The sequence below is a fragment of the Protomyctophum parallelum genome (assembly GCF_964188405.1).
Source record: "Protomyctophum parallelum genome assembly, chromosome: 15".
In the NCBI taxonomy this organism is placed as follows: Eukaryota; Metazoa; Chordata; class Actinopteri; order Myctophiformes; family Myctophidae; genus Protomyctophum; species Protomyctophum parallelum.
The window spans coordinates 50,862,748-50,883,589 of record NC_139710.1 but is presented as its reverse complement, the minus strand read 5'-3'; the positions used below and the strand labels follow the sequence as shown (position 1 = coordinate 50,883,589).

At 43.4% G+C, this 20,842-nt stretch overlaps 2 protein-coding genes across 4 annotated transcripts in view; one reads left to right on the top strand and one right to left on the bottom strand.

The window, feature by feature from the left end:
• Positions 1-9,335, top strand: part of LOC310872596 (early estrogen-induced gene 1 protein-like) — a 41,549-nt gene extending 32,214 nt beyond the window's left edge. For 2 of the 3 annotated variants that reach the window (XM_083784602.1, XM_083784603.1), the window contains 2 exons: positions 1,070-1,142; positions 1,714-2,207. In XM_083784602.1, coding sequence (XP_083640728.1) covers positions 1,070-1,142; positions 1,714-1,759 — 119 coding nt within the window. In that variant the 3' untranslated portion in view covers positions 1,760-2,207. Of the gene's footprint in view, positions 1-1,069; positions 1,143-1,713; positions 2,208-9,200 lie in introns of those variants that run through there. The other variant, XR_014570409.1, reaches the window with a different exon arrangement.
• Positions 6,576-15,928, bottom strand: LOC310871923 (uncharacterized protein; the record flags this gene model as incomplete). Its single annotated transcript, XM_083783561.1, has 14 exons — positions 15,918-15,928; positions 15,414-15,599; positions 14,848-14,898; positions 14,483-14,634; positions 14,020-14,144; positions 13,894-13,928; positions 13,741-13,796; positions 13,511-13,620; positions 13,077-13,239; positions 11,918-12,068; positions 8,619-8,860; positions 8,099-8,211; positions 7,039-7,269; positions 6,576-6,730 (listed from the first exon to the last, which is right to left on the bottom strand). Exons 2-14 carry the CDS (start codon positions 15,597-15,599, stop codon positions 6,576-6,578), a joined length of 1,770 nt encoding a protein of 589 aa, XP_083639687.1. The 5' UTR covers positions 15,918-15,928.
• Between the last annotated feature and the right edge of the window lie 4,914 nt (positions 15,929-20,842).

Sequence of the window (20,842 nt, the reverse complement as noted above, 5' to 3'; positions counted from 1 at the left end):
TACCACTACCATACGTACCACTGACTGGGCTACTGCTTCACTACCATAGCTCTACTCACTGACTGGGCTACTGCTTCACTACCATACCAACACTACCATACCACTACCATACGTACCACTGACTGGGCTACTGCTTCACTACCATAGCTCTACTCACTGACTGGGCTACTGCTTCACTACCATAGCTCTACTCACTGACTGGGCTACTGCTTCACTACCATAGCTCTACTCACTGACTGGGCTACTGCTTCACTACCATAGCTCTACTCACTGACTGGGCTACTGCTTCACTACCATAGCTCTACTCACTGACTGGGCTACTGCTTCACTACCATAGCTCTACTCACTGACTGGGCTACTGCTTCACTACCATAGCTCTACCATACCACTACCATACCACTACCATACCACTGACTGGGCTACTGCTTCACTACCATAGCTCTAGTTGACTGACTGGGCTACTGCTTCACTACCATACCACTACCATAGCACTACCATACCACACTACCATACCACTGACTGGGCTACTGCTTCACTACCATACCACTACCATACCACTACCATACCACTGACTGGGCTACTGCTTCACTACCATAGCTCTACCATACCACTACCATACCACACTACCATACCACTGACTGGGCTACTGCTTCACTACCATACCACTACCATACCACTACCATACCACTGACTGGGCTACTGCTTCACTACCATAGCTCTACCATACCACTACCATACCACACTACCATACCACTGACTGGGCTACTGCTTCACTACCATAGCTCTAGTTGACTGACTGGGCTACTGCTTCACTACCATAGCTCTGACTGGGCTACTGCTTCACTACCATAGCTCTAGTTGACTGACTGGGCTACTGCTTCACTACCATAGCTCTGACTGGGCTACTGCTTCACTACCATAGCTCTAGTTGACTGACTGGGCTACTGCTTCACTACCATAGCTCTAGTTGACTGACTGGGCTACTGCTTCACTACCATAGCTCTAGTTGTGTGTCCGTCTTCGTCACCAGTATGTTAATATGTTAAGTGTTTTCTAAACTCGTTCACAGACAGCAACCTTCGTCTGTTTGTTAGCCGGGACGGAACCACTGCACTCACCAGCGGCATCACACTTGGAAACAGGTGATCATAATAATTATGTAGTCATGTGTCTGTTGTTGTCTTTTCTGTGTCTCCTTGTCTCCATTAATCACACACACACACACACACACACACACACACACACACACACACACACACACACACACACACTGCTGCCCACATTACTGAATTGCCATCTATTTGTTTATCCCCGATAGTGGTGGCTCGAAGCATGGCCGGCGGTTCCGTCTGTCCGTCTGTCCAACATTTTACTCAAAAATCAACAGGCGACGGCCTATACTGGCATTAGGCCAGGATTTCCACTTGTACACAAGATATCTCAAAATCGAATGGGCAGAATGTGATAAAACTACAGCTGAGCACATTCATGTTCCTTAATCTAATAATCTAATTGGTAGATTGCGGGATGGAACCTACTGGTTTTGGTGACCCCCCCCCCCCCCCCCCCCCCCCCCCATCCATGGCCTTTCCTCTAGTCTAGCTCCTCCCTTTGGCTCAAACATCCAGTTGTGTAAGAAGCAGCCAGGCCTCCAGGGGTTGTTATCTGGGGCTTTTAGACTCCTAAAGTCTTGTTTTGTCCTCCTTCTTTCAGGGTGTCTGCTGGTGTGTATGAGCCTGTGGTGATAGAGAGCCATTAGGCCACACATCCCCGCAGTCTGCAGGCTGTCTTGTCTTCTGTCTCCGCGGTTTTCCCAGAGCCCCAGCTGGACTGTGGCCACGAGAGGAGACGCCGCTAGCTCACCCTGGCTCTGGTCAGAACTCTCTCCACCCTGACCGCTTGTAAGCTGTCTTTTCACAGTTGCACTTTATGTGAAATATGTTGTACTACATTACATGTACTCTGTTCACCTTTGTGTGTCATAGTGTCCAATGGTAATTCAGAGCATCTGCGTACATGCAGAAGATTCCTAATGACTGCATTCATTGCAATGTATTATGTGCGTGTGCTGAGGTGTAGTAACAAGACAGGTTCAGGATCTTTGTCTTTTATTCTGCTTTCGACTACAAACCTTTTCATTCAGCAGTCGGTGAGAGACACACAATTTAGAAGTAGGCTAGCGAAGTGCAACTGCAGTTAAGTACCACTGGTTTAACTGCAGTTAAGTACCACTGGTTTAACTGCAGTTAAGTACCACTGGTTTAACTGCAGTTAAGTACCACTGGTTTAACTGCAGTTAAGTACCACTGGTTTAACTGCAGTTAAGTACCACTGGTTTAACTGCAGTTAAGTACCACTGGTTTAACTGCAGTTAAGTACCACTGGTTTAACTGCAGTTAAGTACCACTGGTTTAACTGCAGTTAAGTACCACTGGTTTAACTGCAGTTAAGTACTACTGGTTTAACTGCAGTACCACTGGTTTAACTGCAGTTAAGTACCACTGGTTTAACTGCAGTTAAGTACCACTGGTTTAACTGCAGTTAAGTACCACTGGTTTAACTGCAGTTAAGTACCACTGGTTTAACTGCAGTTAAGTACCACTGGTTTAACTGCAGTTAAGTACCACTGGTTTAACTGCAGTTAAGTACCACTGGTTTAACTGCAGTTAAGTACCACTGGTTTAACTGCAGTACCACTGGTTTAACTGCAGTTAAGTACCACTGGTTTAACTGCAGTTAAGTACCACTGTTTTAACTGCAGTACCACTGGTTTAACTGCAGTTAAGTACCACTGGTTTAACTGCAGTTAAGTACCACTGTTTTAACTGCAGTACCACTGGTTTAACTGCAGTTAAGTACCACTGTTTTAACTGCAGTACCACTGGTTTAACTGCAGTTAAGTACCACTGGTTTAACTGCAGTACCACTGGTTTAACTGCAGTTAAGTACCACTGGTTTAACTGCAGTTAAGTACCACTGTTTTAACTGCAGTACCACTGGTTTAACTGCAGTTAAGTACCACTGTTTTAACTGCAGTACCACTGGTTTAACTGCAGTTAAGTACCACTGGTTTAACTGCAGTACCACTGGTTTAACTGCAGTTAAGTACCACTGGTTTAACTGCAGTTAAGTACCACTGGTTTAACTGCAGTTAAGTACCACTGGTTTAACTGTAGTACCACTGGTTTAACTGCAGTTAAGTACCACTGGTTTAACTGCAGTTAAGTACCACTGGTTTAACTGCAGTACCACTGGTTTAACTGCAGTTAAGTACCACTGGTTTAACTGCAGTTAAGTACCACTGGTTTAACTGCAGTACCACTGGTTTAACTGCAGTTAAGTACCACTGGTTTAACTGCAGTTAAGTACCACTGGTTTAACTGCAGTTAAGTACCACTGGTTTTTGTCGTACTCTGTTTTTAGTGGCTCTAAAATTGTCTGTGACAAGTTTGAGAAAGCTGCGCTGTGTCTGTGTGTGCCTGAATGGTCCTCTGGGCTGTGTGTGCCTGAATGGTCCTCTGGGCTCCTTCTGTTCACAACCGATGCCATTCCCTGTTGATTAGGGAACCAAGCATTATTCACTTAGTGCCTCTAACGTGTGTATGTGTGTGTGTGTGTGTGTGTGTGTGTGTGTGTGTGTGTGTGTGTTTCTCTTGAATGACCTTCATGTTCATGCACCAGATTAACTGTGGTCGAGTGCTGTTCATGGTGACGAGAGAACATGTTGTTTCTGGGGTTTTTTTGGTCACAATTTGAATTAATACTCCATGTCGCCATCTTGTGGAGCAATGGCCTGCTGTTTGGTATGCGTGGTTCTTGTAGCCTGGCTTTGGCCAGACACACCATGGGTTCACTGACGCCTCCTCCCGGGGAGGAAGGCCAGACACGCCATGGGTTCACTGACGCCTCCTCCCGGGGAGGAAGACACACCATGGGTTCACTGACGCCTCCTCCCGGGGAGGAAGACACGCCATGGATTCACTGACGCCTCCTCCCGGGGAGGAAGCCAGAGTGAATCTACGTTATCAGTCTGGCTACAGCCTGAGGCTGTCGTTTCTTGGCCCTTTGGTGTTTTACAGAACCCACCAGGATGTTTTTTTCTCCTTCATTTAGACGAACCACTTTTATTGTTTACACCTATCTTTTGATCAACAAACACCAAAGAGGCAGAAAAGGGATGATTTTAACTAAGTTTCTACACTGCTCAATGGTTTCCAAACCTAAAGCTCATGAAGGATTGTAATGCAAGGTCAACCAGCGGGCTGGTTTGTGTATTCTCTTTTTGTTTTGTTAGTGGAATATATTGAATTTTACTATCAAGATATTTGGACTCATTGCAAAAATTACAACACCTTTTTTAAGTGATGTTATCTAATGTTGTCTTGAAGCATTTAAGTTTTCTGTGCACAAGTGAAAAACATGTGTGGAGCTGTTATTTTGATACTTGCACTTGTTTCAAGAATGGTTTTGAAACGAGTTGGTGTTCTGTGGAACCGGAATGTACTGGGAACCATCCCAGAACCATACCAGAACCATCCCTAGAATGTACTGGGAACGGAAACCATCCCAGCCCTTTAGCAGCTTTTTCACTTGTAAGGGAAAATCTGTTCAACATTCAGTACCTTATTAACCACTTCCAACCTGGCATCCCTATTTTGGGCATGTCATTATAGGCGATGCAACATGTTTTGAGCTTGTAGATCGGCAATTTGTCTTTTATTTTTTATTTTCCCTAAAGACATTAAAAGTATAAAATATAGCTTAATTGGATAAAGGACTAGCTAAAATGTAGTGTGTGTGTGTGTGTGTGTGTGTGTGTGTGTGTGTGTGTGTGTGTGTGTGTGTGTGTGTGTGTGTGTGTGTGTGTGTGTGTGTGTGTGTGTGTGTGTGTGTGTGTGTGTGTGTGTGTGTGTGTGTGTGTGTGTGTGTGTGTGTGTGTGTGTGTGTGTGTGTGTGTGTGTGTGTGTGTGTGTGTGTGTGTGTGTGTGTGTGTGTGTGTGTGTGTGTGTGTGTGTGTGCGCGCGCCTGGGCACACCTTAGCGGACAGCCGCGGACAGAAGAAGCTGTCTTTTACGTCATTTCCGAGTTTTTAGACAGCTGGTGGACAGATTCCCGGAAACGCTCTCCTCCGTGGCAGTCAGCCGCGGAGGTGGAGCTTCTTTCCATCCACCAGCTGTCTAAAAACTCGGAAATGACGTAAAAGACAGCTTCTTCTGTCCGGGGCTGTCTGCTAAGGTGTGTCCAGGGGGTGTGTGTGTGTGGGGGGGGGGGGGGGGGGGGGGCTGAAAACACATTTTTTGGCAAATAATCTCTGTGTGCAGCACATTGTGGAACGATTATCACTTGTTGACTACACTACGTAGTACGTACGCTCTTGTATTTAGTGAAATGTTCCTTTTATTAATCACGTGGAGTTGGGTTAGTTCTGTTCAATCTATCACTTGGATAAACCACTGATATATATATTGGGGGCCTGGTGGTGCTCACCGCCCCTCAATAACTTTTAAAACGTTATTTATGTATTAGGTTTTTCTTTTTATTTCTTTTTGTTTTAAGAGGGTTTTAAGCTATGCACACAACCCTACATCCTGCACAGAAATTAACATTTTCTATATTAATGAGTCTAATAAATAATTCTATTCTAACAAAGTTTGCTTAATGACAAATTTGAGCTAAAATGACTTGTACGTGCTCTTTCTGTACAATGACCACTTAGTTGCTCTAAAATATTTTTTTGCCATTCTCCAAAAATGTCTTCTGAACAATAAAGGAGTAATAATGTCATTTTGGTGGATCATGTTTTTATTTTTATTTTTATTAGGGCGCAAAATGCTTTCTTCATTCAACCGTTTGGACTCCCAACTGGCCGGACTGTCTGTAAGCCGTTTCTGTCTCTCTTACAGTCGCTATTGAAATAGAATAATGAATAAAATAAAACTTACAGTGAGTTCTTAAATGTCCATGTAATATAATATGCACATTGACTGGAGAACACAGGCAACAGTGCAATATTCAACCAGAGTTACTATAGTTTTGAATCGGACGCAGCCATTCGTTTTAATAGTTAGTTTTCCTTAATAACCGCATTCAGGTCTCCTCCGTTGTCCTTTCATGAAGGCAAACGATACAACATAGATGCGTTTAAAAAATAATCTATCACGTGGTTGAGTGTTTTCAGAGTGAAAATAAAGATTGTGTTGACTCAGCTGATTACTCGTGTCATAGTCCATACTCGTGTCCTTATAAACAACACCGTCCTGACTCTTGACCCATACCTGCCCCATAGACAAAAGGTATCTTTCCTTTTGTTCTGTTTGTCAAAGGTGTAATTTAAGACAAAAGGTATCTTTCCTTGTTGTTCTGTTTGTCAAAGGTGTAATTTAAGACAAAAGGTATCTTTCCTTGTTGTTCTGTTTGTCAAAGGTGTCATTTGCAGACTTGAAAAGAAAAAAGGGAATCCAGGGCACTCTGTCTTTGGTGAAAAATTCAAATAATTTATTGATGAGCAAGGCAAACATACCTGCCCCAGTTTCTCTGAGAGCTCATTTATGATGCTATGCTTTCACTACCACATCTCAAAGTGTGTCATCTCTGCTTGAGCAGTGCCTCTTCCTCCTGGTCCGGCCTGCCTTCCTCTCGGTAAAGAGATAACAGAGCATGCACCACACGCTCTCCTCTGGAGCCATCTGCACCCCGCTGCTAGTCCGGAAGGGCCTCAGAGCGCAGGTGCCTGCCGAGCAGAAAGTGGAAGTTGTAGATGTCATCTTTCTCTAGTCATTCTTCCTTTTAATTTTATAGTGTTGAGGAAGTAAAGGCATCCGTCGGCCATCGGCCGAAAGTTAACCGCACGATGTTGCAATGAGGGGCTAACCCCATGAGGTACGTGCTCTTGATTGGCTGAGCCACCACATGCCATCTTCACCTCAATAACACAGTAGAAAAATATCAAACAATCCACAATTTTACTCATGAGAAATTATTCAATGATTTTCAAGTGTGCAGATCAAAAGTTGTTGTTAATATTATTATTTTTTTTACCAAGGATGAAGTAGGCAGCAGCACTGAGGGAAAGCAGGATGAGGAAGATGGTGCCGGGGCCGAGGTCCCCCATGGCACAGGCGTTTGCACAAGCACAAGGGCTCTCCACCCAGACCTCTAGGGGCTGGTCTGTCTTCAGGCTCAGGGCTTGAATGAAGGACACGGATGTGTTTGGACTGCAGTGATAGTGCACCACGGTCCGTGGCCGCTCACCGTGAGCGTGAGCTAGGGCTGAGAGAGATTAGTCATAACAAGTTGGTCAAAGTCGTACGATTTGTCACACACAATTAAAGGTATATTCAGTGATTTCACTTAATTCAAATATCACTTATTTTTTTGTTTTGTTGTGATAATCCTCTCTACTATAGAGTGTGCTGACCATATAAGGAGTTCCTCCCTGTCCCCAGTTAACCCCTGGGGGTCAAAAAACCTTAGGTTTCGTTTTTGGCTCTCTATCCTGATTGGATGAAAGGCTTAGGTCCCAGCCAAAAACGAAACCTAAGGTTTTTTGAGTGAAATCACTGAATATACCTTTAAATTTGTTCTCCGCAATCATTTGATTACCGGTAGTTGATTTGACCCCCCCCCAATCCAACCCATTGATGTCGAGTATTTAAATGTCCCATTTTTGCAGTCTTTTGTATGACCCAGCCGGGGATCGAACCCCCGACCTCCCAGTTTCAGGGCGGACACTCTAACCACAAGGCCACTGTCTGTTAGACTGTTGTGCTATGGTAGAGAATTAGAAATTCATGATGCCAGTATTAGTAGTGAGGTACATTTCTCCCTCTTCCCTCATAGGCCTACTGTGACACCCACTTGACATTGCTTTGTGTCCATTGCCATTGCTTTGTGTCCACTGCAAACCTTATGTGGAATCAAAAGTGAAAATGGCATCTCACCAACCAAGTCTGCAATTCAGTGAGTCAAGTGGCTGCTGCAGATTGGCAGAAGGGACTAAATGACATGGAGAGAACGTAATATGCACACAGGCAACAGTTGGAATCACTAATGACCTACCACTGTAAAGTGAAAGGGAGCAGTTGTATTGGTAGCTTACCAAAATAGGAGACGGACAGCGTCATCGTACTGTCGTTGTAGTGAAACTCATTCCCCTCATGACTTCCATAGCTCATGTAGCGGCTAATGTATCTGTTGACTTTGACCCTATACCTGTTCCAATAACAAAGAAAGAAATGAATAAGATGCAGTATGTAGAATGGCCAGCAGATGGAGACAATGTCATATGGTTTAGGATGCATTTTAGGTTCCCTTTATATTGCCACAATAACAAGGCAGGGTGGAGAAATATAAAAGGGTAGTAGCCAGATAAATAAAACGTCTGGGTTTCCGAGTCTAGTAGCCAGATAACTGAGAATAGGCCTGTCCTTCATTGAGAAGGACAGGGTTTGGGGGAGAACTGTGGCCACATCCTGTACCCTATGCGGCACCCACTTCAAGGGCCCAGTTCCCCATGGCCCAAGTGCCCAGTAGGCAAAGTATTCAATCAATCAATCAAAGCTTATATTATGCCTCATGTAATTATGCAATGTAGCTAAAAATAAATGCACATACCGTACCTGACAATGAGGCAAGCAGCAACATCACTACAGTCCGGCTCCACCAGGTCCTCCGGCTCCGAGAAGGCCAGGCAGGGGCTGAAGGAGAAGAGGACCTCCTGGTTGGGCGGTGTGAAGTCTGCTGCCACAGGCTTCCAACGGCCCAGGAAGCCTTCGGGGTCGCCCATGGCCTTCAGGTTGATCACCCCCGAGCCGTCCTTCATGATGCATTTGCAGTTGTTGACTTTGAAGCAACCCATTTTCTTTTGGGAATGAGATGAGGAAACGCACTCGAAATAAACGGATAAAGCTATGATGGCGATGACCGTTGGAAACATGCTGAGGGTTTACTGAGGTGCAAGCCAGTGACGGCTGGGTGGGTGGGTTAATGAGAACAGGGCACTTTGTTTCAACAGGGAGGTGACAGTCACAGCAGCAATGTAATTAGAACCAAGGTGATTGTCATTCCTGGCGTTCCTAAGGGCTGACACCGGGCTCCATCAATGTTATTTCCTATGGCCTGTACGTGACACATGGTGTTTGTTTGTTTGGTTTTTAATGTTTCTTTTGTGGCTTTCGCCTTTTATTTTATATTTTTTATAGAGGGACAGACAGTAGGCTGACAGGAAATGGGGGAGTGACATGCAGTAAAGGCCATCGGGATCGGGAGTCGAACCCACGGCTCACTGCCAGACTCGGGCTACCAGCCAAGGTGCATGGACCGCTGAGCCACAGCCCAGGCCAAGAAACAAGGTTTCCCCTGAATGACTCGGCTTGCTCTATATTTTAAGGTCATTTTTGACCTATGCCCAGCTTGGTGTGTTTGTGTGTACCACATAGCAATGATTTGATTGGCTGAGGACCCCATAGCAATGATGTGAATGTGATTCACCCTTCCAAGATTGCCTTTTTTCACCTTAAAAATATTGCACGAATCAGAGCCTATGTGTCCTTGGACGATGCAAAAACGCTAATCCACGCCTTTGTTTTTTCTCGGCTTGACTACTGCAATGCACTTTTTTCAGGACTGCCTAAGAAAACAACTGACAGATTACAACTTGTCCAAAATGCAGCAGCTAGAGTTGTAACTAGAACTAAGATGAGAGAACATATTACTCCAGTTTTGGCATCACTGCACTGGCTTCCTGTTGTTTTTAGGATTGATTTTAAAATTATTTTACTTGTCTATAAAGCTCTCAATGGTCTCGCACCTCCCTACCTACATGACTGCCTGCCTAAATATGTCCCAAACCGCCGAACCGGCCCCTAAGGTCTTCCACTGCTGGCCTGCTCGCTTTGCCTAAAAAAATGGCAACAAAAAAATACGGGGAAGCATCTTTTTGCTTCTACGGGCCGTCGGCATGGAACAAGCTCCCACTGTACCTTCGTCAGGCAGCCTCTGTAGACATTTTTAAAGCTCCGCTTAAGACCCACCTCTACAACATTGCTTTTAAGTGATCTTTTATTTTTATTTATTATTTTTATTACTGCTTGTTTTTTAATGTCGTTGCCTTATTTTATCTGTTCTTATCTTTGTACCATTGTCCTATTGTTTTAACTGCTTGCCTGTTTTTTTTTTTTTTTTTAAGATATTTTTTGCGGCTTACGCCTTTTATTGATTTTTGAAGGGACAGACAGTAGGCTGACAGGAAACGGGAGAGAGATGGGGGGATGACATGCAGTAAAGGCCGTGTCGGGTCCGGGAGTCGAACCCGCGGCACACTGCGACTGGATTACCAGTCCGGTGCCCAGACCGTTACGCTACGGCCTGGGCCTGCTTGCCTGTTTTAATGCTGTTTTGTTTTTGTTTTTATTATCTTTTCTGCTCTGTAAAGCACTTTGAGCTACATTTATGTACGTATGAAAGGTGCTATATAAATAAAGTTTATTATTATTTTATTATTATTAATAGATCTGAGCCAATCTAAGTCTGATGATTATATTAACTCCTCACAAAAAGTTTGGAAACTAAACTTTGGTTGATTATTTCTCCCCTTCAATAATATACTACCAGTTGGTATTGTATTTTATATCATGTTTTATCGTTATACAACGAACAAGGTATAGGCCTAACTTGTGCAATCTTGGAATGAGCAAAACGTGTGGGTAGTACTCGCCTGGAATGAGCAAAACGTGTGGGTAGTACTCGCCAAACAATTGCCCAAATCCCCCAATATGCTTTTGGTGATAATCGCTCTTATTTTGAGCGCTGGCACCCATGAGCATGGCGCACCCATGAGCATGGCACACCCATGAGCATGGCGCACCCATGAGCATGGCACACCCATGAGCATGGCACACCCATGAGCATGGCACACCCATGAGCATGGCGCACCCATGAGCATGGCACACCCATGAGCATGGCACACCCATGAGCATGGCACACCCATGAGCATGGCACACCCATGAGCATGGCACACCCATGAGCATGGCGCACCCGTGAGCATGGCGCATGTGTCTTTGTGTATGTATGCTCCAAGATGGGCAAGCTACTTAAAAAAAGTTACTGCTCTCAAAAAAGAACTAGTTACTTAACTTACTTTACTAGTTACTAAATTATAAAAGTAACTAGTTACTTACTTTACTTATTATTTATAATGTGTGTGTTCATGAGAAATTGCAAATGAATATACATGAAGGAACAGAGGTTTATTTGCAGTATTGCATTAGATTAATTTGTATGCAGTAACAGTTATAGGCTGCAAGAATGACTCATGGTATTTGGGGGAGTTCTCACTCAGCTTGTCTGCAAACATAATGACACAGCCTTTTGATTGTAGTATAGTAAATACTATAGTAAACAGTATATTTAATCAAGTTAAAATAATTGCATAATAAATAGTCAAGCAAAGTTATATAAAAGAATGTTTGGACAGCATGACCCTTCTGTTGATCTAAATAGGCCTGCATAAATAAACACAAAAGTATCACCATCAAAATACATATTAACATAAATAGGCTATAGGCTTAACACAATACTTGGTGAAATATTGATGCTGTTTTTGCATTCTCCTCTCCCTTCCTATTGCTCTTTTCTCTTGGTATTACTGGGTGTGGTTCTGTACCCACTGGCAGAACCTCTGTGAGTAGGCAGGAGGGCTGACAGTGGAGAAAGCTCTGCCAGGAAAGCGAGACCTTTTCCACAGATTCTCAAGCCTTTTTTTCAGACCATAAACAGTGAAAATGTCTATGATGCCAACAAAGTAACGGTGCCGAGGCCCATCTAAGACGTGAATTGCATTTTCAAAATTTGGCAGCAGGCGACGGTGCTTGTTATGGAATTCTTGCAATTCGATTTCAGAGCTGGTCCCTGCAGTTGCCTGGCAGTTGATCTCTTGGAGGGGGGTCTCTCCTTGTTGGTCTGACCCACAGTCTGTAGAATCTGGTGGCCGCTGCCCTGAGTTGTCATCCAGTAAAGGAATGGCGCAGGGAGCATGTGTCTCAGTGGGACTGTCATCCAGATCCAGGGACCTACAGAAAAGAACCAGGGGATATAGATGAGACAACAATTTAAGCACAATAAATAGAAGGTGACATATTTTACCCCCAATGCTGCTCTGCGTCTCAGCAGACTATTTATTTAGATGTCCCATCAGAGGGGCGCCTGCTGGCCTATAGTGGTCCAGGCGCACTTTGACAGGCTGGGATGGCTTAGGGTCGACGACAGAGTACAGCATCTTGCAATGGGTCTGGTCCACAAGATTCGATACACCACCAAGATACCCATGTACCTGTCTAAATACTTCCTTAATGTAAACGAAGTCCACACCCACAACACCAGAGGGAGTGCAACAAACCATGTACAACCCAGATTCGGCACAAACAAGGGACTAAATTATTTTCGCTCCTATGCCACCAAAATGTGGAACGCCCTACCAACAGTCATTAAGACATGTGAATCCCTTGACTCCTTCAAAACCGCTCTCAAAGGGCACCTACGGATGGCTGCAATTCGAAACTGGCCTCTGTAAAATCTGAATCCCCCCCACCCCCCCACCCCATTTTCCCTCACTGTATATTGTATCTTTTCCCTTTTTTGCTTCCCATATGATGAATTCCTGTTCTGTACTTTAGCTACATAGAAATGTCTATTTGTATGACTCTAAATGTTTGTATGTCTTTAAATGTTTTGATGAATTGAACAATGTGGACCCTGTTGTAAACAAGTGTAATGCTTAATTGGGTCGTCCACTCACAGTTGACAGTCTTTGTATTGAGTTTGTGCTTAAAATGTACTGTAAATTCTACAAACTGTTATATTTCAATCAATCAATCAAAAAGGCGCATGCCACATATAGGCTAGGCTTTGGCCTAAAACACAGCTTCTTCTGTCCACGGCTGTCGGCTCAAATGTGCCCATGCCCCATGGGGAGACAGACACACATGTGGCCAGTCATTTCAAAAATACATGGCTGAACATCTACACCATGTTTTAGGTTATAATATATGTTTAACTATAATGTTCACACAAAAACCTACTTTGTAGTGCGAATAATGATGTCTGCGAGGGAGTGTCTCCCTTCCAGCTCGTCTCGGTGCAGCGGCTGATTGGCCAACAGGAGACTGTAATCCAGCACGTTGAGCCCACGGAGAAAAGTGGTGTCAATTTTCACCTGGTTTACAAACCAGGATTCCTGGTGACCTGACAACACAGACATTTAAAATAAACCTCCCGGAACAGTCAAATCCACTGTTCATTTATTGATTTTTAACTCTTAATTATCAGCACACTCTCAATAGGTATACATACACAGAGTAAGACAAATATAATGTGTATATCAAATGTAGGCATATTCACGTTTCATTTTATTTTCAGTGAGTGATCACTGGTCATATGCAAAGCACATCATTTAGTTTTTACCGTATAAGGGGTGTGTGTGTGTGTGTGTGTGTGTAGTAACAAGGCTTCTTACCCAATGTGATGTGCTCTCCTTCAAAGTTCTTATCCTTCAGAACCTTTATAACATGGTTTCCCTCGGCAGGATCAGTCCATCTGCCCACCTCACAGCCCTTAATGTCATATCTGAATAATCAACAGCATGTTCACCATTAAGATAACTTACTTTATATGCTAGAATCGTCCAATTTATAAAATAGAGGTAAAAAAAATCATCATTATAACAAACAATGAAAATAGGCCTACCTAATATTGATCCTCTCATCAGGGTAAAACACACTCTGCATCACAATGAAGTACTTCTAGAACAGATTGAAACAGAGAGGGTGACATAGAAACTTAAGCAATGCTCATTCATATGCATGTATTTGTTGGTGTGTACAGATCCAAATGCTGTACCTTTGTTTCCTTTGGAATAACAATCCTATGGACACCTGTGGAATGTAAAAAATATGTTTTGGGTCTTCTCCATATAAACCCATTTTGAACATCCCCAACACTTGGTAGGATTCGTTTGACTCTTACCTAGGAACTTCACTATTAGAGAATGGGGGTATTTCTCCAAGTGGTCCATATATGCCTGCAGGTTAGACAGAAGGAACTGCACCTCCCGCTTGCTCTGTGTCTTTAAGAAGAACCTCTTATTATTCCTAGAACCAGGGATACAGAATTGAGAGCATAATATGAATACTGTGTTCGGTAGACTGTCAGCAGTGTGGACGTTTCTTTGAAAGCATAGTTTACAAGCTACAAATGACTTACACTGGAACAAATACAATACAATGACAGCAAAAGTGCCCTCAGGATAAAACTTGTTTGGCAAAGAAAAAGCAGCAGCAGCAGTACTAACTATAATGCAGAGATGTGTTGCTTTTCTATGTAAAGCGCTTTGGATAAAAGCGCTATATAAATGCACCATTTACATTTTTTTAACCATTTATATATGCATTTGTATGCACAGTACTGTAGGAGGCAAAATGATACTCACGTGATGAAGAAGTCTGCCTTGCTCTTTGAGTTGCTGACAAACTGAAGATAATTCCCGTTAGACAGGGAGTGTTGGTATTCCTCCTCTGTCAACCCAAGGGATGATCTCAGATGGGCAAACACTGGCCCTGCAAATGTCTGCATCTCAAAATCCTGCACGCAGAAAATCCGGTCAAATTATTATTTCTTTAAGATTCTTTATTTATGTTTTATGCCTCTTGGAATCGGATTTATTATAATAGCATTATCTGGAAATAATATTTGAGGCATGTCTAAAAAAACAACCCAATAAAAGTTCCTATAATAGATTAATTAATTGATAATTTTACAGATTAAAATTGTTGTTGAGAGATGATGACCACTCACCTCATGGATTTGAGTCTCCTCTGCTTTGAAATGTTCTGCTGCAAGTTCATGCTGGATAAAAAAATCAAAAGTACATGGTGTACATATACGTATTTAATCTTTTTAATTTTTGAGTGGTGCTTTTATAGCCAGCAGGCTCCACAACCAAGCTTAACCCCCATCTAAAGTGTTATTTTGGATTACTGACTCCGGCATTGACTCTGGTGCACGTGCACTTATATACAGTACACTACAGAACCATATACATACATACATTCACTGTACATATACTGTACATATATTCATTCACACATTCACTATGGATAGATTGCACAATGCACAGTATATTACCCAGATACTCACTGTTGAAGCACACTGTACATATATTCAATGGTGATAGACATCTTAGATATTCATTGGTACAATTAGACTTAGTATTTATTGATAGACTGTATAGAACCTAAGCCTGACTTTAGTTTTATTTTATTTTATTTTGGCTCTTACTCCTGTTTCACTCTCTGGTGTTGCTGCTAAGACAATAACTTCCCCCACTGTGATCCAGATTAATAAAGGTTAATGTTTCTTACCGGTGCTGGGACGTCAATACTAGTCTGGAGAGCTGCGTGTAGGCCATGTTTCATCACTGAGGTGAGATGGTGAAACTCGTGTTCCGGGTTGATTTCAAAAACACCTAACATCCTGCATTGCTGTCTCAGATGCCTCCACCGCCTCCGGGCCCCGGAACCACCACCATCACCCCTTTTCTTTGTCATCTGTTTCAGTTCGGAAACAATTTGGACAGGATTGATTTATGGTTCAGGCAAAATTGGTAAATCTGTTGTTTCCAATGGACACGGAAAAAGTGAATGAACGAGCTGCTACATGGTCACACCTGTTTGTATATTCTTCACAAAGCTCTTACCTGGTTGCCTTGTTTCCTTGGTTATAGTTCTAAAAAGTCACACGGTAGTGTACAGCATCCTATATATTCATTAAGAATGTGTGTTTCGCCTTGCCTAATTCAAAGGTAAATAAGGCTGTTTTAATGTTTTATCTGAGATATGTCAGGTAAGAATGATTTGATCTCTTACCTTACAGTGAAGTGAAGACTGACTATTCATTCAGGAATTGAGGAGTCAAGTGCTGAATTCCAGACTGGTTGGGCAAGCCCTGCAGGGTGTGGCGGTATGGGCGTATCCCTTTAGGCCAACTATTTCACTACTGGAGCTCAGATTAAAACAAACAAAGCTGATATCAAACATGGCACTGTAAATACAGAGCATCAATGATTCTGGTAATGATGGGTAGCCAATCACTGCCTGTTGTATTCGTATTTGGGCCTGAGAAACATATGTTGCACACTGCCAGGCAGAGCAGTGGCTCTGTGTGTGATTGATTGATTGATTGAAATATTTATTAACAGTTTGTAGAATTTACAGTACATTTTAAGCACAAACTCAATACAAAGACTGTCAACTGTGAGTGGACGACCCAATTAAGCATTACACTTGTTTACAACAGGGTCCACATTGTTCAATTCATCAAAACATTTAAAGACATACAGACATTTAGAGACATACAAATAGACATTTCTATGTAGCTAAAGTACAGAACAGGAATTCATCATATGTGTGTGTGCTTTAACCCATTCTGACCTGAGATCAGATTCTAAAAAGTGTCTTCGATTTTTCAAAAATAGCAGACCTACAAGCTCGTATCGCGCCACTCGGTGGCGCGATATGAGCTTGTAGATCTGCTATTTTTAAATAGCTAAAGCATAACATGATGCTGACACCAAAATGGGTGCCCGTTCAGAATGGGTTAAACTTTAGTTTTAGCTGTTGGTTTAGTTACTGGTAGGCCTATAGTGACGGCTGATTTCTTAGATGTGCTCCACTTGCGCAAGTTGTCTGTGACCTTTTATTTAATTATTGGGCTATTATTTAGTTATTAATTCCTTCCATATCTTAAAATAATTGTAATGATGATAATCATCATCATAATTGGCCTGGATGGAATATCGTTTAGTAAAAAAAAAAAAAGAATTGTGAGCAAATCGTATCGTGAACACGGTATCGTATATAGAAGCAGATCTCATATACATCCACCCACCATAGGCATGTCCACACAAAGCGAACATGCTTAACTCTCATTTACTGACTCATAGGCATGTCCACACACAATTTACAATTTACAATTTAGGCATTTAGCAGACGCTCTTAATCCAGAGCGACTTACAATAATCAGGAACAAAAGCATGGGAATACATCACAAAAGCATTTATCATAAAACATGCGTAAGCTAAGAAAGTAACAGTGGAATATCTATATTATGAGACTATACATATAAGCTATATATATTACTATGCTATACAGTACATATGTACTATGGCGTGCTATGACTACATACAATGCAATTATAGTGCCGTCTACATAACATGCTATAAGTCTGTATCAGATGCTATCTAAGTCTACAGAAATGCTATCTAAGGGGGTGGGGTAAGTGCTATGGGCCATGATGAAGTCTAAAAAGGTGGGTTTTCAGACTACGGCGGAAGATTGGGAGTGATGCTGCAGTTCTGACTGCAATGGGAAGTGCATTCCACAGTTTTGGAGCCAGAAGGGAGAAGAGTTTGGGACGTGTGGAGCGTTGTCCCGGCGTTTTTAGTGAGGGTACTTCCAGCTTCCCTGCGTTGGCTGATCTGAGTGCACACAAAGCGAACATGCTTACCTCTCATTTACTGACCCATAGGCATGTCCACACAAAGCGAACATGCTTAGCTCTCATTTACTGACTCAGTTACACTTCAACATGCCCAAGTCGAGCATCTTGGGCTGAAATCTTGCCCAAATACGGAGATGCCTGATGTCACAGTACTGACATAACAGCAGTGATGTCATCAATAACTGACCGGCTGAAACCCAAGACCGACAAAAACACTTACTGTAATTTCTTGTTGCACCTTATTTATTATACACAAATGTTTTCATGGTACTATACAGTATTATGTCAATTTGCCTGGCTTCATCGGGAATCAGAAATGTTTTATATTTTCGAAAAACGTCATAGTCTGCCACTAAAGAACTACCACTTATTGACACGTTCACATAGCCGACCACTTTGATCTTGTGTCATAATTCTTTCTCACTAACTTAACTTAGGATTTGGACTAATTGTCAGATAAATGAAGACCCACCTGTTACAGGTAGGCCTCCACTGGTTTCCACTGAAGGACAAAGCCCTGATCTAACATCAGGGGGACCACCTGCTGCTTCTTCATCTCTCCCCAGGGGTGTACCTGGTTCTCCTTAATGGGCTGTTCTGGAAACAACGTGCATGCCTCCTCCAAATAGTGCAGTGGCTGGTGGTGTTGTTGTAGTTGTAAGGGATCCTGGTGTGAATGCTGCTGCTGGGGCACTTGGGGGCCTCCCATTTGGATGTGGCCCTCCACAGTCGCATCAGGATGGTCCACGTAACGGTGCTGGTGATTCTCCATGGCGGAGCCCAGGGACGCCGGGCCCTCCACCGGTGGACATGGGCGCTGTAGGGGAACATGTGGGTGTCCAGTTTGTCCATAACCGGCCAGTGTCTGCATGCCTGTGGAGTCGCTGTGGAGTGTCTGCATGCCTGTGGAGTCGCTGCCAGAGATAATATGGCTCCCGAGGTGTAGAGGCATACTCCAGGCCTCGTTCTCGTGTTCACCTTTGGTGCTTGTCCCAACGCCACCTTGGTACGGATATTCATTCTGGGACACGTGGTAGCCCACGGTGCTGTGTCCTTTCAGCTCCGCCAACCAATTGCAGTAGTTGGCGGACATTCTCCTGCGCCTGACGGCGCCATGATTTTGCAACATGTCGGCGTGCTGGGGGTCAATCTGCCAGAAGCCTCCTTTACCGGGCTCATCCTTCTGCCTGGGCAACTTGTTGAAGCAACTGTTGGATGACAGATTGTGACGAATGGAATTGCGCCAGCCGGGATCTGCATGTCTGTAATAACAGAAATTGTCCGTGATCCAATTATAAATACTGGAGACAGTGACTTTTGGCCGTTTGCTGGCCTGCATGGCCATACAGATGAGCGAGACGTAGGAGTGAGGCGGTTTGACTTTGGGGTGTGTCTTGTAGTCAACTTCCACCGGCAAACCAGGTTGAAGAGGCATATGCAGGTACTCGGTTTCTTCGTCATTTATTCCATACATTTTGTCTGTGGAATCGCTGCTGGAGGTAATAGGGCTCCCATGGTTTAGAGGCACTCCAGTGGCAGCTGTGTCTCCAGCCGTTGGGTTGGACGGAGAGTAGCCCTGGGGGTACCCGGGCTGTCTAATGTTCGAGTCATCCAAGTTGCTGCAGTTTCCCCCAGGGACGTTGTTGGAAATGCAGAAGTCCTGCAGCCAGTGGAGGCTTGTTAGGCTGTCGTCCAGGTGAACCAAAGCGTTCCCTTGGTCTTCTGGGTAACATGCCAGACGATTGTCATTAAACTTGTCACTGCTGGTATTCATTTTGATCTGATGTGGATGCAAAAGCTCATTCACATCAAAGTTAGCAGTATTGATCTCAGATAAATATCCTACTTTAAGTACTGGTGAGGTGCAAATCCGTTTTATCTGTTTATCTGTAGCTAAAATAGTTATCTCGGAAATACTGTATGTTATTGACAAATGATGCGGGAGATTGATGTACCGGTTACATTTGCCAATTGCTCTCTGAACTCTCAACACATTTAATTATATTCTGGCTTGCGCCTATACGCCACACTGCCCATCCGACCAATATGCCCATAAATGGGCATATCAGGGCCCCCCAGGGGGATCACATGCACAAATCAGTGATGTTAGGCAACGGTTTATGTTGTGTTTAACGTCAGAAACACATTGTAACTTCAAACTCACCTAAATATAGCGTATCAAGGCCACATCGGTGTTAATTGTTAGGAAACTGTTTCTGTCGTGTCTGTCTGACACAAAACCGTCTGACACATACCCAGGTGGGCCTTGAGTAGGGCCTCACTCACACTGTTCAACATGCATACAACATTTCTCTTGTGTCGTGTCCGTGTTTAATGGCCGCCCCAATGCATTTCCAATGGAAGTCACATTTTTGTTTGATGGCTGTGTTGTGCCCCCTCTCCCGCATCAAACAAAAATGTTTTGTCAAACCATGTGACTTCCATTGGTGGAAATGCATTGGGGGCGGCCATTAAACACGGACAAGACACAAGACAAACGTTGTATGCATGTTGAACAGTGTGAACCCCTGGGTTAATAGTTCAATCCTGTCAAGGTTGGTTCAATGAAACATATGACAAAGAAAAGGGCTAATGTTGGTTCAATGAAACATATGACAAAGAAAAGGGGTAATGTTGGTTCAATGAAACATATGACAAAGAAAAGGGGTGATGTTGGTTCAATGAAACATATGACAAAGAAAAGGGGTGATGTTGGTTCAATGAAACATATGACAAAGAAAAGGGGTAATGTTGGTTCAATGAAACATATGACAAAGAAAAGGGGTAATGTTGGTTCAATGAAACATATGACAAAGAAAAGGGGTGATGTTGGTTCAATGAAACATATGACAAAGAAAAGGGGTGATGTTGGTTCAATGAAACATATGACAAAGAAAAGGGGTGATGTTGGTTCAATGAAACATATGACAAAGAAAAGGGGTAATGTTGGTTCAATGAAACATATGACAAAGAAAAGGGGTGATGTTGGTTCAATGAAACATATGACAAAGAAAAGGGCTAATGTTGGTTCCGGGGCCCGGAAAATGCGGACGCAAAGGGGGTGGTGCTGTCATCGAGGATAGTCTATGCCTGTAGGACACGACACGGCACCCCGTGCCCTATAGACGAAGGCCCAAACCACACGCACAGTCACACGCACACGCACACGCACACACGCACACGCACACACACACACACACACACACACACACACACACACACACACACACACACACACAGAAGCTTTCCAATTACTAATTATAATGGCTGGACGGCTTGAGAAGTGACTGTG